General features: G+C 45.9%; 1 protein-coding gene across 1 annotated transcript; it reads left to right on the forward strand.

Annotated features, from left to right (window-relative positions):
• The first annotated feature begins 1,148 nt into the window (after window positions 1–1,148).
• Window positions 1,149–12,690, forward strand: LOC101682547 (vomeromodulin). Its single transcript, XM_045084216.1, has 12 exons — window positions 1,149–1,630; window positions 1,957–2,058; window positions 3,782–3,941; window positions 5,248–5,305; window positions 6,022–6,092; window positions 6,468–6,614; window positions 7,676–7,798; window positions 8,124–8,191; window positions 8,656–8,686; window positions 10,266–10,326; window positions 11,078–11,157; window positions 12,442–12,690. The coding sequence occupies exons 1-12, from the start codon at window positions 1,149–1,151 to the stop codon at window positions 12,463–12,465; spliced, it is 1,407 nt and encodes a 468-aa protein (XP_044940151.1). The 3' UTR covers window positions 12,466–12,690.
• The last annotated feature ends 885 nt before the right edge of the window (window positions 12,691–13,575 follow it).

The raw sequence follows: 13,575 nt of genomic DNA on the forward strand, positions 1-13,575 counted from the left end.
ATTCAATTTCCATTTTGTGTAATTCTCCGCTACTCCGAACAACGCTGACCTGAACACCCTTGTGCGGGTCTTGTGGTGTTCGTGGGAAATTCTCTGCACATCCACATCACCCTCCCCAGGCAAGGGCTCTGCAGAGTGTGGAGCCCCACGCATGGGAGGCAGCAGCAAGGCTCCCAAAAGCCAAGGCTCATCAGCTCAACAGGGCTGGTACCTGTGAACTTCTTCCTGCTACTCTGTTTTCCTTCGATCCAATTAACTTGTTTGCTGAGGTAGGTAAGGTTGACCACCACCCGGATGCAACAGCTCCCCTTCTGAGTTTCTTCCTCAGGCCACTGAGAACAGTGTGATAGGGTAGGACCCCCATGACTTCCCGGCTCTCCAAGCTGGCTCTTGACCCTCTCTCCTTCCCCACCGTCTTCTGGGAGTCCACATCCCCCTGCCCTGCTTACCTCCACCCTAATGATAACAATGCTGCAGAAGGATCAGCACTGATGCAGGTGTCCTCTTAGTGTGGGCAGCTTGTCAAAGGTGGTAAGACCTCCCAATGACCCACGAGGGGTAAAGGAGGCCTGGAGAAGAGACTTGCACAGAATCACACAGATGGAGACAGAAGAGTCCAGATCTATCGGCACCACCACCTCTGCACTAGCCACCTCAACCCTATTCTGCACTTAAAATCGGCCTAACTCCTTACTCCTGTCCCCAGTGACCCATGCTGCAGGCTCTGTCATGCATTCCTGGACAGGTGCAGAGACTGGGGCCCAGGAAAGAGAAGACCCTGCCTTGGGCCATTTAGACTTATAGGAACAGAGTCTAGATCTTATAAAACCAGGGCTATTGGGCTCGAAAGCTAAACTAAGTCCTTCCATGCCATGCCCAGCCTGCTTTAGAGTAACATACTCAACACCAGGTTGGCCTCAGGTAGGTGCTAATAAATGTTAACTCTTGACAGAAGACAGGTTATCTCTGCAACGGCAGGCTGTCCTGTAGGGGGCAGGGGCAGGGATGGATATATCCAGAAGGCATGACATACAGGACCTATGGGCCTCACAATTCAGAGGTGCTGGTTTTCCAGCTGGGAAGTTTCCTCTGGCTGAATCAGTTGCACAGCCAACAGCAGGATCATGTCTCTTGACCTGTTTTCAGATATGAACACCACCCTGCCCCCAAAGATCCAGAAGAAGCTGATGTGTGAGAAGGTACTTCTGTCTGGTACAATTGGAAAAGTGCTATCCACGGTGACCAACTCCGACCTACTGTCTATATTAGACGTCACTTCAGCCCTCAACTTACCTGGAGGTGATGCTCTTGGTGGCATCCTGGGCAAAGGAAGTGGTGGCCTGACCTCACAGCTCCCACTGCCATCACTCTCAAAAGTCACTGACACCCTCAGTATCGCAGGGGATCTGGGCAGCCTACTACCCACTGGTGCAGAGAAGAATCCTGCAAAAGGACTCGTCGACACCCTTGGTGTTGCAAATCTCCCCCTGCCCCTGAATGATGTGGGCGAACAAGCCGGCAAGCTCACAGAATCCACCCAGGACATGCTGAACAGCGCACTGCCAGCAGGCATTGGAGATGCAGTCACAGGCATGCTGGGAAATATTAACATAGAAGACCTCTTGTTAGGGTAAGTGATTCCTTAATCCTAAGGTCTGGCACAAGAAGAAAGCTGCTGTTTGGGGACACTGAAGTTCAACCTCCTGCAACCTCATGGAAAGGGACAACCACATTTTCATGAAGCAACATTCTAGTTCTATGCTGAAAGGGTGCCCTTTCATTGGGAAATATGTTCATGATTTCTTGAGCTTAAAGAGCAGCGTGGGGAAGAGGGCTAGGGAGTCCCAGAGATGGATGGGTTGGTAAGTTGTTAACTGGCTGCTTCGAGGGTATTTCTCCCGCTGCCCAGGCTGATTTCTGGAGCCAGGACTGACCCATGATATTGTCACTTTGCAGATTAAATGTTCAAGCCGTGACTGTGGAAAACATGACATCAGCCATGACAGGTGGTGGGATCCTTGTCCAAGCCACAACTACTGCCATCATAGGTGGAAAAGGGTGAGTATGTTTTCAAAGCAGTCGACTGGGACAGCACAGACTAGAGACTTAAGATCCAGGGTCCAAGGGTCAGGCAGAGACAACATAGAATAAGGTAGGATGCTTGAGGATGGGATAAATTGGACACCAGGCACAGCTGTCTCTCTCCTCTGCCCCAAAGGACCAAAGCAGGAGAATGACCCCATGGAGCCCCATCCTCAAATAGTGTAAGCACAGCCAGAAATCCAGATTTCCATGTGAAATCTGCACAATTTTACACATGGGCAATGAAGAGAGAAATCTCAGAGAATGACATGTACACTGGTATTACGACTCCAAATAATCTGGAATCTCCGAGGAGAATCAGCGCACTCCACAAACACCACAGTCTGAGGCAGTAATGGGGGACGGAGAGCACTCATCCACCTAGTGGGTACTGAATACACAGCTCCCTACCAGATGTCGTGCTGGGCACATAAGGAGCACTACTGGCGGTCCCTGGCCTCATTGAGCATCAGCATGTAGGGAGAAACAGGTTAACAGTGCAAGCCCAAGGCACACAAGAAGACATGAGAGGGAAAGGTAATCCACACTCGGGAGAAAGCTTCTTGGACTAACACACACAGCACTAAAAACTGAGTAAGCTCCAGCCAGGCACTGGCTGGCACTCTGAACTCCCTGAACTCTTCTGACGACCTCGTCAGAAAAGCAGTCCTGTTTCTGGACTAGGGAACCAGTTTAGACTACCAAAATCAGTTACAAACCTTGCTCAAAGTCACGCAGCTGACAGAGTTTGAACCTAGGCATTGTGTCTCCAGAACCCACATTTGTAACTAGTACAGTTAGCAGTATCAGGAGAACCATTTGTCTTCTCCAGAACATCCGGCGTTAATGAGACCTGGCTCTGGTAAATGGTGGGTTTTTCTTATGCTGTCACCTACGCAATAGACAGCTGGGGATGCTGGGCACAGAAGTGTAGCCTGTAATGTGCATCTTGCTACAAGCAGGCCTGGGGCCACCAACAAAAGAAAGACCTCTTGAAGGCTGGTGAGAAGAGTGACTTTCTCAGTGTTTACTGAATGCCTCCTGTCACCTTTGCGAGGTGGGGATCCTGGTGATCCAGCCCATGTGATGGGGGGACTACCGACTGATGATCAGTAGACGTCTTTATTTCTTATGATCACTTCTTTTATACCTTCCACAAGATCCGATTACAAACAGGATATAGATTTCTGTGCAAGGCACGGGCTACATGTAAGATGTGATTTACAAGCAGGCAATCAAGTGAGACAAGTGAAAAACAATGATTATCTCTTAGCTTTAAATGAGAATATCTCTTAGCTTTAAATGACAGGAGCAAGTTAAGGATTCTCCACACTTATCAGATCTATCTTAAAGAAGGATGTGAAAACACTCCAGAGATCCTCCCATGTTTATTCCGGGCATTGACCCAGGAAGACTCTTGCCCTCCACCTCCTGGAGTTTTCTCACAGGATTCGACAGGACCCCAGTCACGTTGGCGAGGATCTGGGTTGTGTTCCAACAACCTCCCATGAGCCAAGTTCTGAATCCTGTGTAGAGGAGGAAGGCCAACCTTGAGGCATCCTCACTGGAAAGCACCAAACTTTCCCTCTCTCAATTAATCTAGACAAACACACGAGGCTGACTCCCCAAATGCCTATTGGATGGCCTGAGGGACATCCTGGAGCCAGGTCTGGTTTGACCTGCATCTTACTCTCCACAGCCTAGCGGGACCTGTAGTCAGCATACTGGGATTTCAAGTACATGGGGAAGTAACCCTGAAAATTGGTCTTTCCACGAACAACACCCAGTGTGTCAACCTGCAAGTCCAGGACAAGGACATCAAGGTCACCAAAGTGTCTCTTCAGATAGTGGATACGTACGTAAGACCATTTTTCTCATTTTCTAGAACAGTGTGTGCCAGAATGTCCTCACTAATGCCACCCTTAGAGATAAATTTGGCCAATCCAATGGTTTGAATGATCTGTAAATGGAGGCTCAGAGAGGGGTCTCTGTTTGGGAACAGCCCACTGTTTGAAAACCGTCTTCTCTCACTCTGCCTATACTATGCTAGGCATACTCTTTGTATTTTGTTCTTTTGCATAAGCAATACATCTACTTAGATCAAAATTCAAAAGATACGAAAAGCCATGTGAAAAGTCTTCCTCCCTCCCATTGATGCCAACTGGCTAATTATCCTTCTTGGAAAGAACCAATGAATCTAGTCTCTTCTGCTGGCTTTCAGCAATATTATATATGTGTAGCTGTGTGTATGTGTACACACACTAAAAGGGGCAGATATTTTATACACCTTTCTGGACTCTGGATTGTTTCACTTTAAAAAAAAGAGCTTGGAATCTGTTGCATCTATATATAGCTTCTTCATTTTTTACGGCCTAGCATTCCATTATGAAGGGCACGCAATTTAACAGTCCTTTATTAAAGAAGCGTTGTATTTTTCAGTTATTAGCTTTTATATCCAACTCCAACTAGTAAGGTCCCAGGCAAGTCTGTTCACTATCAATGGGTATCTGAAGAATAAATCCCTCTGCATGGGATTGCTGGGTCCGATGTCAGGCATTGGCAGTCTTCCCAGGTATCGCTGCATCTTCCTTAATGACTGAAACTGTAGACAAAAGGATTCAGGTGCTTGTACAAATTAGGAAGCAGGACATCATGCAGCTGTTTCATCCATAGATGCGTTTTTTCCCAATGTCTGGGCAAAATCTAGAAATGCAAGAGTCACATGGTTCTCCACATCTTTCCCAGGCTCACAGGTACTTTGTCAGGGGCCGTCCCTGTGCCTCTGCCTCTGGACAACATCATTTCTCAATTGTTGACAGTCGCTGTGGAAGAAAATGTAAGTCCTAAGAAAGAGGAGAGCACCACCTCAGAGGGCTAGGTCACTGGGAGAAAGACAGGAGGAGCCCTTTCCTTGGATGTAGCCTGATGCTGGGAGAGACTCAAGAAGGAGATAATCAGTCAGTCCTTCTGGCCCCAAAGACCCAGCAGCAGGACAGGATAATGCCTCTGACCGGGAGAAGGAGAGGATGAGTTCTGTCAAAGAGAAGTCCAAGAAATAGGACTGGAAGAAGGGAAGGAGGATGGGGAGGAGGGAGAGAGAGCCGGGCTGAGGGGAACAGGCCTGCTGCACTTCCTTGGCAAGGCTAACTGGTGGTGATTTCACAGTTTCAAGAATCGGAATCGTGTGACATTGAGTTCAGTGATTTCAACGAATGCAAGAACTGTGAGTACAAATTCCAGACCTCCCTGAGGCTCATGGGTCAATGGAGGGCCCCTCTGGGATCCCACCAGATGACAGAGCAGAGAGTATGGGGCTGTGAGCTACAATACCACGTACCTCCAAGCATTCCAACCTCAGCACCCTCGTGGCAGAAAATGTGGCAACCTACAGGCTTCTCTGAATCACTGTGACTCATTCTCTAGGATAGAGCAGGGCAAAGAAACCCTTAGAAGTCTCTTTGTTAACCCTACCGCCCAAGTGGTTTGCGAAGTGCACATGTGTATAGAGTTAGAGCAAGGAGCATTCCCAGTCCTCACGCCAGGGAAGCTGAGAAGCAAAAATTCCCTCCAATGTCCCCCAATATATCTGGGAGACAGGAATGAGAGGACATAGTGGGACAGTGGCTGCCAACACAGTCCAAGCAGGAAACTGGTAACATTTCCCAAGTCCCAGAGTAGATGAAACTGGGGCCTGGGCAACAAGCCTTTTCCTCTCACTTGAGGTTTTGGCACAACAAGAATAGGGCCAAGCCCTTGTGTTGTCTTCCTCCCTGAAGCCTCCTCCCAGAAATGTGGAAAAGCCAGTAGGGTACCAGCTTCCTGCCTGGGAGCAAGAAAGCAAGAGTTGTCCACACTGATCCCCCACCTGGAGGGCGGAGCCACCAAGAGCCCGGGGGTAGCAGGGGTCACTCTATATACTCTCTTTCCTCTCACCCGCAGCTACTGGCTTGTTCAAGTACGAAGTTAAAAGCTCCAGGATTTCCATTCGAGGTCTTTCTATCTCCTACTGTGTAAGTGTTCTTTATGCTTACAACAGAGACATCCCTGAACTCATGAAATATATGCTACTTAAAGAACCCTTAAATAGGGGAATTCACCTGAACAGTGAGGTTCTGTGGCTTCTCTTAGACAATCAAAAGCCTGGGGGGCCCAAGTTGGACTACATCAGAGCAGTGCTTCCTCCTTTATAAGAGGTTCCGACTCTCCAGTCTCCACAAACCCCACAAGTTCCCACAGGCCCCTAACACGGAGGCTGGATAGGTCTCCTGCTGTCCTCATTCTCATCCACTGCAGTGCTCACAGGGGGCCACGTCACTCCTCGAAATCTCAGCTGGAACTGTTAGTCACACATAATGACACGCATTTTTCTGCCTTTCTTTCTCTAGGCTAAAGCCCTCTTTAACAGTGGTATAGTCCCTGTGCTTGGAGGTCCCCTGCCACCAGATCCTAAAAATGCCAACATTTCCTTAACCCTGTCTTCTAAGTTTCTCAAAGAAATTGTTGCTCAAAGTGCCAAGCAGAGCTCTGTCAAGGTAAGCACCATCTACATGGCTCTGGGCACCATTCTCCTCTTTGTGTAAGCCTAGTCTGTCAAACCCTGAGAGAAGGTAAAAAGGAAGTGGGTTCTAGAACATTCCTCCAGCGATCAATATGAGGAAATGCCGTGGGATGCAGATTTTCCCTTAATGATCATGTAAATGGATCTTTTTTTTTTTTAAAGATTTTATTTATTTATTTGTCAGAGAGAGAGGGAGAGAGAGCGAGCGAGCACAGGCAGACAGAGTGGCAGGCAGAGGCAGAGGGAGAAGCAGGCTCCCCGCCAAGCAAGGAGCCCGATGTGGGACTAGATCCCAGGATGCTGGGATCATGACCTGAGCCGAAGGCAGCCTCTTAACCAACTGAGCCACCCAGGCGTCCCTAAATGGGTCTTTGTTAACACTGACAGAGAGCAGAGAGCAGGGACATGGAGAACAAAGGTTTTCTGAGTGCCTGCTTTTTGCCAAGGACAAAGCCAGGTGCCTTCTTTACATAATGAATGTCCTCGCATTCTCACAATAGTACTAGGAGGTTGGGGTTCTTATCCCCATTATACAGAGAACCAAAGCGAGAGAAGTCATTGACCCACAGCCACAGTATGAACTAGGGAGTGGGTTTATCCACATGGGAGGTAGTCATTTGCTTCTGGCCCCGAAAGTGAGAAAAGAGGCAGTAATACAAGGATATGATCATCACTGAGTACTTTCTATGGGCCGGGCTCAGTTTCAGCAATGTACGTGGTTTCCTTAACAGTGTCCCAACATGATCAAGTACAGAGCGGTCTGTCACAAGAGCACAGAAAGAAATGGTTTTTTTAAGTTGCTTGAAGGGTAACAGAAAAGCAAAATTTTACATGTTAAATGCCCTCCTGTCCTTCTGAGAAAGGAAATGACCTATAGGAAAATATCTGGAATTAGACCCACTAGGTGAGCGACTCGTACTAGAGGGCCAATAAATATTGAGTAAATGAACTGAGTGATGCCCAAGTATCTCACTAGGCAACATTCTGCAGTCCTTCTTCCTCTCCATATTTTAAATGATGACTTCTTTACAACAGATGAATAACCTGGCTGCAAGCATCTCCAAAATAGTCTACTCCTTCCAGTCAGGCAACCAAATCCAAGCCACCTACTGGGTCACTGTGGAAAAGGATGGTGAGAGTTTTGCTACTGGGAAAACAGTAAGTACTGAGTAATGAATCAGGATTGAGCTGAGGAGGAACTAACAGGAACGAAGGTTACATGGAAAGAAGAATGGTCTGGATAGTAAGGGGAGCCAGCATCAAATCCCTGCAGGCCCAAGTGCGTGGGTGTCCCTAAGACAAGGGAGGCTGGTGGGCTCAGCCACCAGGGCAGAAGAGATAAATAGGTTGTCTCCTGAGACCAGATAGTTTCCGCTCTGGTCCTTCCCTATGATCTTGCTGGTCATATCACAATGGGATATGTTTGCGGATTGGCCAGGTCAAGATATTATTTTTAACTCACGTTTGTTTTATATGAATGCAGACCTTGATCCTCTCCCATGACTGCAAGATTTTGAAAGACAAACTGATACCAGACATCAAGGTTAAGAGGTACTGTCTGTAACTACAAAATCCTGTCATTTGTCAGCATAGAAACAAATTATCAAGAACACAACTGAGGGCGCCTGGGTGGCTCAATGGGTTAAAGCCTCTACCTTCGGCTCAGGTTGTGATCCCAGGGTCCTGGGATCGAGCCCTACATCGGGCTCTCTGCTCAGCAGGGAACCTGCTTCCCCCTCTCTCTGCCTGCCTCTCTGCCTACTTGTGGTCTCTGTCTGTCAAATAAATAAATAAAATCTTAAAAAAAAAAAAAACTTAAAAAAAATGAACACAACTGAAATCACATGCATAATTATAGGAAAATCAAAATGGAGCTTTACTCACCTTAAAATTCATTTCTCCTCTGGATCTGACATCTTATAAGTGGCTTTGAGAAGTGACTTAATACCTAAACTCTAGAATTGGTTAATATTTTTTATGTGAAAATAATTTTTCCTTGTACTGTTTCCTGACAGCTCTGAACACTCGGTGACACCCCCTGAGGATGTAAGTGGACTCAATTTCCAAAATATCTATATGTGAGAAATTACTTTAGGACCAGATGCTCAGTGACACAGGGACTCTGGAAGGAAAAGGTCACACAGACTAGATCACACATGCAATGTGGAATAGCACTATAGGTTCCAAACCTAAGCCCTCTCCGGAGAGTTCTTAAAACTAGTTCCTAAAGCCCATTATTGGAGTCCCACATTCAGTCAGTGACCCCAGGAAGTCCTAAATCCACGCTTTTTTAGTGTCCTGGGTAATTCTGATATACAAGGAAGTTCTAGGGTCCATTGGAAGGATGAAAAGGTAATCTAAATTCTAATCTTGCATGGGCTCATGGGCGCTGCTCAAAAATATACCCAGCCTCCCACGGTCTCACCCTTCCCATCAGTGGTTCTCAACCCATGTTCTATGGAATGAGCACATGGATCACCAGATGAGAGCCTGGGAAGTGGGGAAATGGGGAAAGTGAGGGTAGGGCCCAGCAAGTGGGCTCCAGGAAATTCACAGGAGGTTCCCCAACCACACCCCTCTTTAAGATACTTGGTCTTACACATGTTCATGCCATTATTCAACAAATGTTTAGTGAGCACCACTATGTGCCCAGCTCTAGGATACAACAATGATGAGATCCCTGACTCTGAGAGTGACTCTCAAGTTTAAGTGGTAAGACAGAGACAAATTAAAATCATTAATGAATCAGGTAAATCTTGAAGAGTCTAGTAGCCATACACTAGAGGCATATAGACTGGGCACCCAGAAGTGAACAACCTTATGGCTATGGGTGACTACAGGTGCTGTTCTTGTGTCAGCCCTGAGATAAAGAAGAGTCAGTTGAGAGACAGACTCTGGGAGTGTCGCAAGCCCAGTGATCCTTCATCTCATCTTTACTGCTGGGCAGCTGTGTAGACATGCCAGGCTCTGCGCAGGAGAAGGACTGTGGAAGGCATGGTCTCTAACTTTGTATAACTATCCACCTGACAGAAGGCACAATATTTATGCAGAAAGTTGTCGATTTAACATGAAGATGACAGAGTAAAGACCACCAACTAGGAGGCAGACAGTGAGTTCCCTGAGATGATGTCTGAACTTAGCCTTGAAGGAGGAGCGGTTTACTACTTTGGTACCCAAAGTGGGTACCAGGCAGAGGAAACAGGATGCATCAAAAGTAGGCATCTCGGCATCATAGGCCTTTTGAAGAGGGAAAAGTTAAGTAGAATGTCAGCAGAGAGAAGCAAATCTTGGAGATCCTAGGAGGGGATACAGAGGAGGCAGGCTCAGCAACAACCAGGCCTTTCCAATACTGAATTCAGTATCTGTCTTGAGAATATGCTGCACCGCTATGACTACAGCACTGTTTGGAACATAATAGGAACCCAATAAACATTTGTTCAAAGAGCCACCTAAGGCATCAAAACCTACTGAAAGGCTTAGCAAAACCCCTAAGGCAGAAGAGGCCCAAGGGATTGACCGAGTTCCACCTCTCCACCTAGTCTTGTTCAGTAATAGACTTCTACTGAACCCACATGTCAGAGGCACCCAAGATACACTGAAAAAATGCTCTTCCCATCTCTTCCAGGAGGATGAGGTACAAGATGTAATGCCCGTGGTTCTGAAGAAATTTTTATCTGCCGTTAACGGTATGTGGAATTAGTAATGTAAACACTTAGAAGAGTCATAAGGGACAAGCCTGTGAAACCACGCTACAGAATGTTCTATGGCACTGAGCACAGTATCTATCAATCACCATCCAGATTGAAAATCACTTCTTGTTTTCAGATAGGGACTTCAGAATCTTGAGATGCCAGAACATGAAAATTAAATCTAAATGCCTCTTCTATAGGTCCTAATGAAATCTTGCCCACTAGGGGGTCTTCAGGACCAACATCATCATACCACTTAGAGGAAACATGGACCTGGATCACCTAGTCACAGAGATGCTGGAGTCTGAGACACTTGAGACTGAGATCATGAACTTCACAACCATCCAGAGATGATGGTACAGAATACCACCTGTTCATACTTGTGATGAACTCTAGAGGGGTTCAAAATATTGCAAATAACACCAAAATAGTAGGGTCTTTTAGTCTTCTTAAGTTAGTGAAGGCAGACATGCTTACATGTCTCTAAATACTGATTCTCTGTACACAGAATACCCACCAGGTTTCCAGTTATTTCTAGGGTCATTTCTGATCCTTGCAAACCTACCCATACACACACAGAAGATTAAGAGAGTCTATGTCTAAAACCTGTCCATTGAATGGGCATGGGAACAAGTTCTCCTAGAGCTGTACACTGACCAGAGATCCTGCCAGTTGATTGTGGCTAAAATAACCCAACGAGATCATTGTTTTTTTTCAACTCATATCATAAAATTCTTCTTTATTTTAGAAATGACAAGTATGTGGAATGTGCCACCAGGAATAACCTCAAATCCTCTAACCAAAGCCAAGGTTGAAGTACTTAAATCGGTAAGAGAGAAATATAAGTATTTCCCTTTTGCACTAAGGCCTACTCTGTACTTCAACCTTCACAGGAATACGAATGGGGCCAGTGGGCCTCAGCCTCAGTCTGTTCCAGGCTGCCTTATCAGCTCCAACCAAACACCCCACTCTTTCCTAGGTGGATTCATTGCCTACTGTCCCTTTAGTCACAGGTCCTAAAACTCAGACACTCTTGGTTATATGCAGGCAAATAATCTATCCATCCCCATGAGGACTCTCATACTTTTCTGACTATGCCTCAGTCCCTTCTTTGGAAAGACTCCTACCACATATCCCTGACTCATCCACACTATTACCTTCTGTATACTAGAGCCTTTCACTCTTTGCCTCCCCGACTCTCATTTTCCTCCTTCTTCCTATCTATCTAACCTTAAAACCAGAGAAAATTTCAAAGAGAACCTGCTTCCTAAGAAACAGGTAAACGAATGGGATTTTTATTTAAATTTGTCACCAGGAAAACAGTAAATGATGAGGGTGGAACAAGAGAAGATATCCGAGAGAGCAAATAAGTTCAGCCTCTCCATCACCCTTAGATGTTCCATTCTTGATAAACATGCTTATCAAGTATGTAACCCAAATGGGAAAATAACTTCTTTCATTTTGGCTCAAATCTCAGAAGTTGTATATTCATGTTTTTACTTAACTCCCAAATTTCCCTGGATCTGTGGCCAAATCAACTACCAGAGTACAGAGCAGAGTAAATCAGCATTTACCTCAGTGTTGGTTTTCTGCCTCCTGCTCTTACCTGCACCTGTACTCCATGGCTCTGAGTGGCCTTCGACATATCAGTTAGCCTCCCGAAGTCAGCCTTGAGTCAAGGGATGGGATCAGATGAACATCAACTGTGTTCCAGCTACAAATGATAGCCTAACCAGAACTGGCTTATGCAACAACAATAAAATTATAGGCAATGAACATCCAGGGATGAGACTAGCTTCAGCAGTGGCCTGAATCAGGGCCTAAATAATGATACCAGAATCCATCTCTTGGCTCTACTGTTTCTAGGTGGGGTGTACTTTGGCTGTACATGGAGGTCTCTACCTACTGAGAGCTTCACTCTCCATATCTTTCTGGAATAGTTCAAACAACAATCACCCAGAAATAACCTCGGGGACTCCCATTAACCTGACTTGTTCCTTCCTTGAAGCAAGCACTGTGGGCGGGGGGATAGACTGCACTGGCTAGCTCAGTCCATGCCTATAGTCAGCTTATGTATTTGAGTATAATTAGTTGTCTTTCATCTCCTCACAGAACGATCTTCAGGCAGCAAACTAAACCCAGCATACCTGATGCCAGAGAATTTTCCAGAATGAAAGCATTCTAAAACTTCTCTAAGAAATATTGAGCCAAGGACATCCTTATCATTAAAAAGCCAAGTAGAATAGTGTTCTGAACATGCCAACTATTTTTCGGAATCTCACCAACATTATCTTGAATTAACAAGTGCAACAAAAGCAAGAATCCAGCAATTTTTGGCATTCTGTAATCACTTCTTTAATAATTAACCTGTTTTCATGCAAAAAAAAAAAAAAAAGGACTCCTTTGTCTTCAATTCATAGAAACAGGAATTTCATCTTGTGTTTATGACTAGTAAAAGCACTATTTATTAGGGACATAAAAATTAATAGTATGAATGATGAGGCAACAAACCCAGGGTTAATTTATCTTGTGCACTGCGGGACAATCTTGACAATGATTAAGACTTTTCAGGGCACCTGGGTGGCTCAGCTGTTAAGCTTCTACCTTTAGCATATGTCAGGATACCAGGGTCTTGGGTTTGAGCCACATCAGACTCCCCACTCAGCAAGGAGCCTGTTTCTCCCTTACTCCTGCTGCCTGCCGCTCCCCCTATTAGTGCGCTCTCTCTGTCAAACAAATAAATAAAATCTTAAAAAAAAAAAAAAAAAAAGACTTTTCTACCCCTCTTTCCTTTCCTCTCCAATTCCAAGTGCTTTCTTTTTTTTTTTTTTTCCCAAGATTTTATTTATTTATTTGACAGAGATCACAAGAAGTCAGACAGGCAGGCAAAGAGAGAAGCAGGGGGAAGCAGGTTCCCAGCTGAGCAGAGAGCCCGATGCGGGGCTCGATCCCAGCACCCTGAGATCATGACCTGAGCCAAAGGCAGAGGCTTAACCCACTGAGCCACCCAGGTGCCCTCCAAGTGCTTTCTTTTTTGCCCCTTAGGCCAACATGAAAATCACACAGGGGATAGAATCCAACCTCCTCCTAAACAATGAGGGGCAGAGTCCAAATGCTAAAAGCTGGTTGGAAAAGAGCACAGGAGAGCCTGGCAATTCGATGAATAGGCTACCAAATAATCTGGGTTCCAGCTTAGGAATTACAGAACATGCCAAGTGGCCAGAGGAGGAAAGCTAAGCCAAGCAG

The sequence above is a fragment of the Mustela putorius genome, unplaced genomic scaffold (genome assembly GCF_011764305.1).
Source record: "Mustela putorius furo isolate JIRA1106 unplaced genomic scaffold, ASM1176430v1.1 tig00000743_pilon_pilon_pilon, whole genome shotgun sequence".
Classification (NCBI taxonomy): Eukaryota; Metazoa; Chordata; class Mammalia; order Carnivora; family Mustelidae; genus Mustela; species Mustela putorius.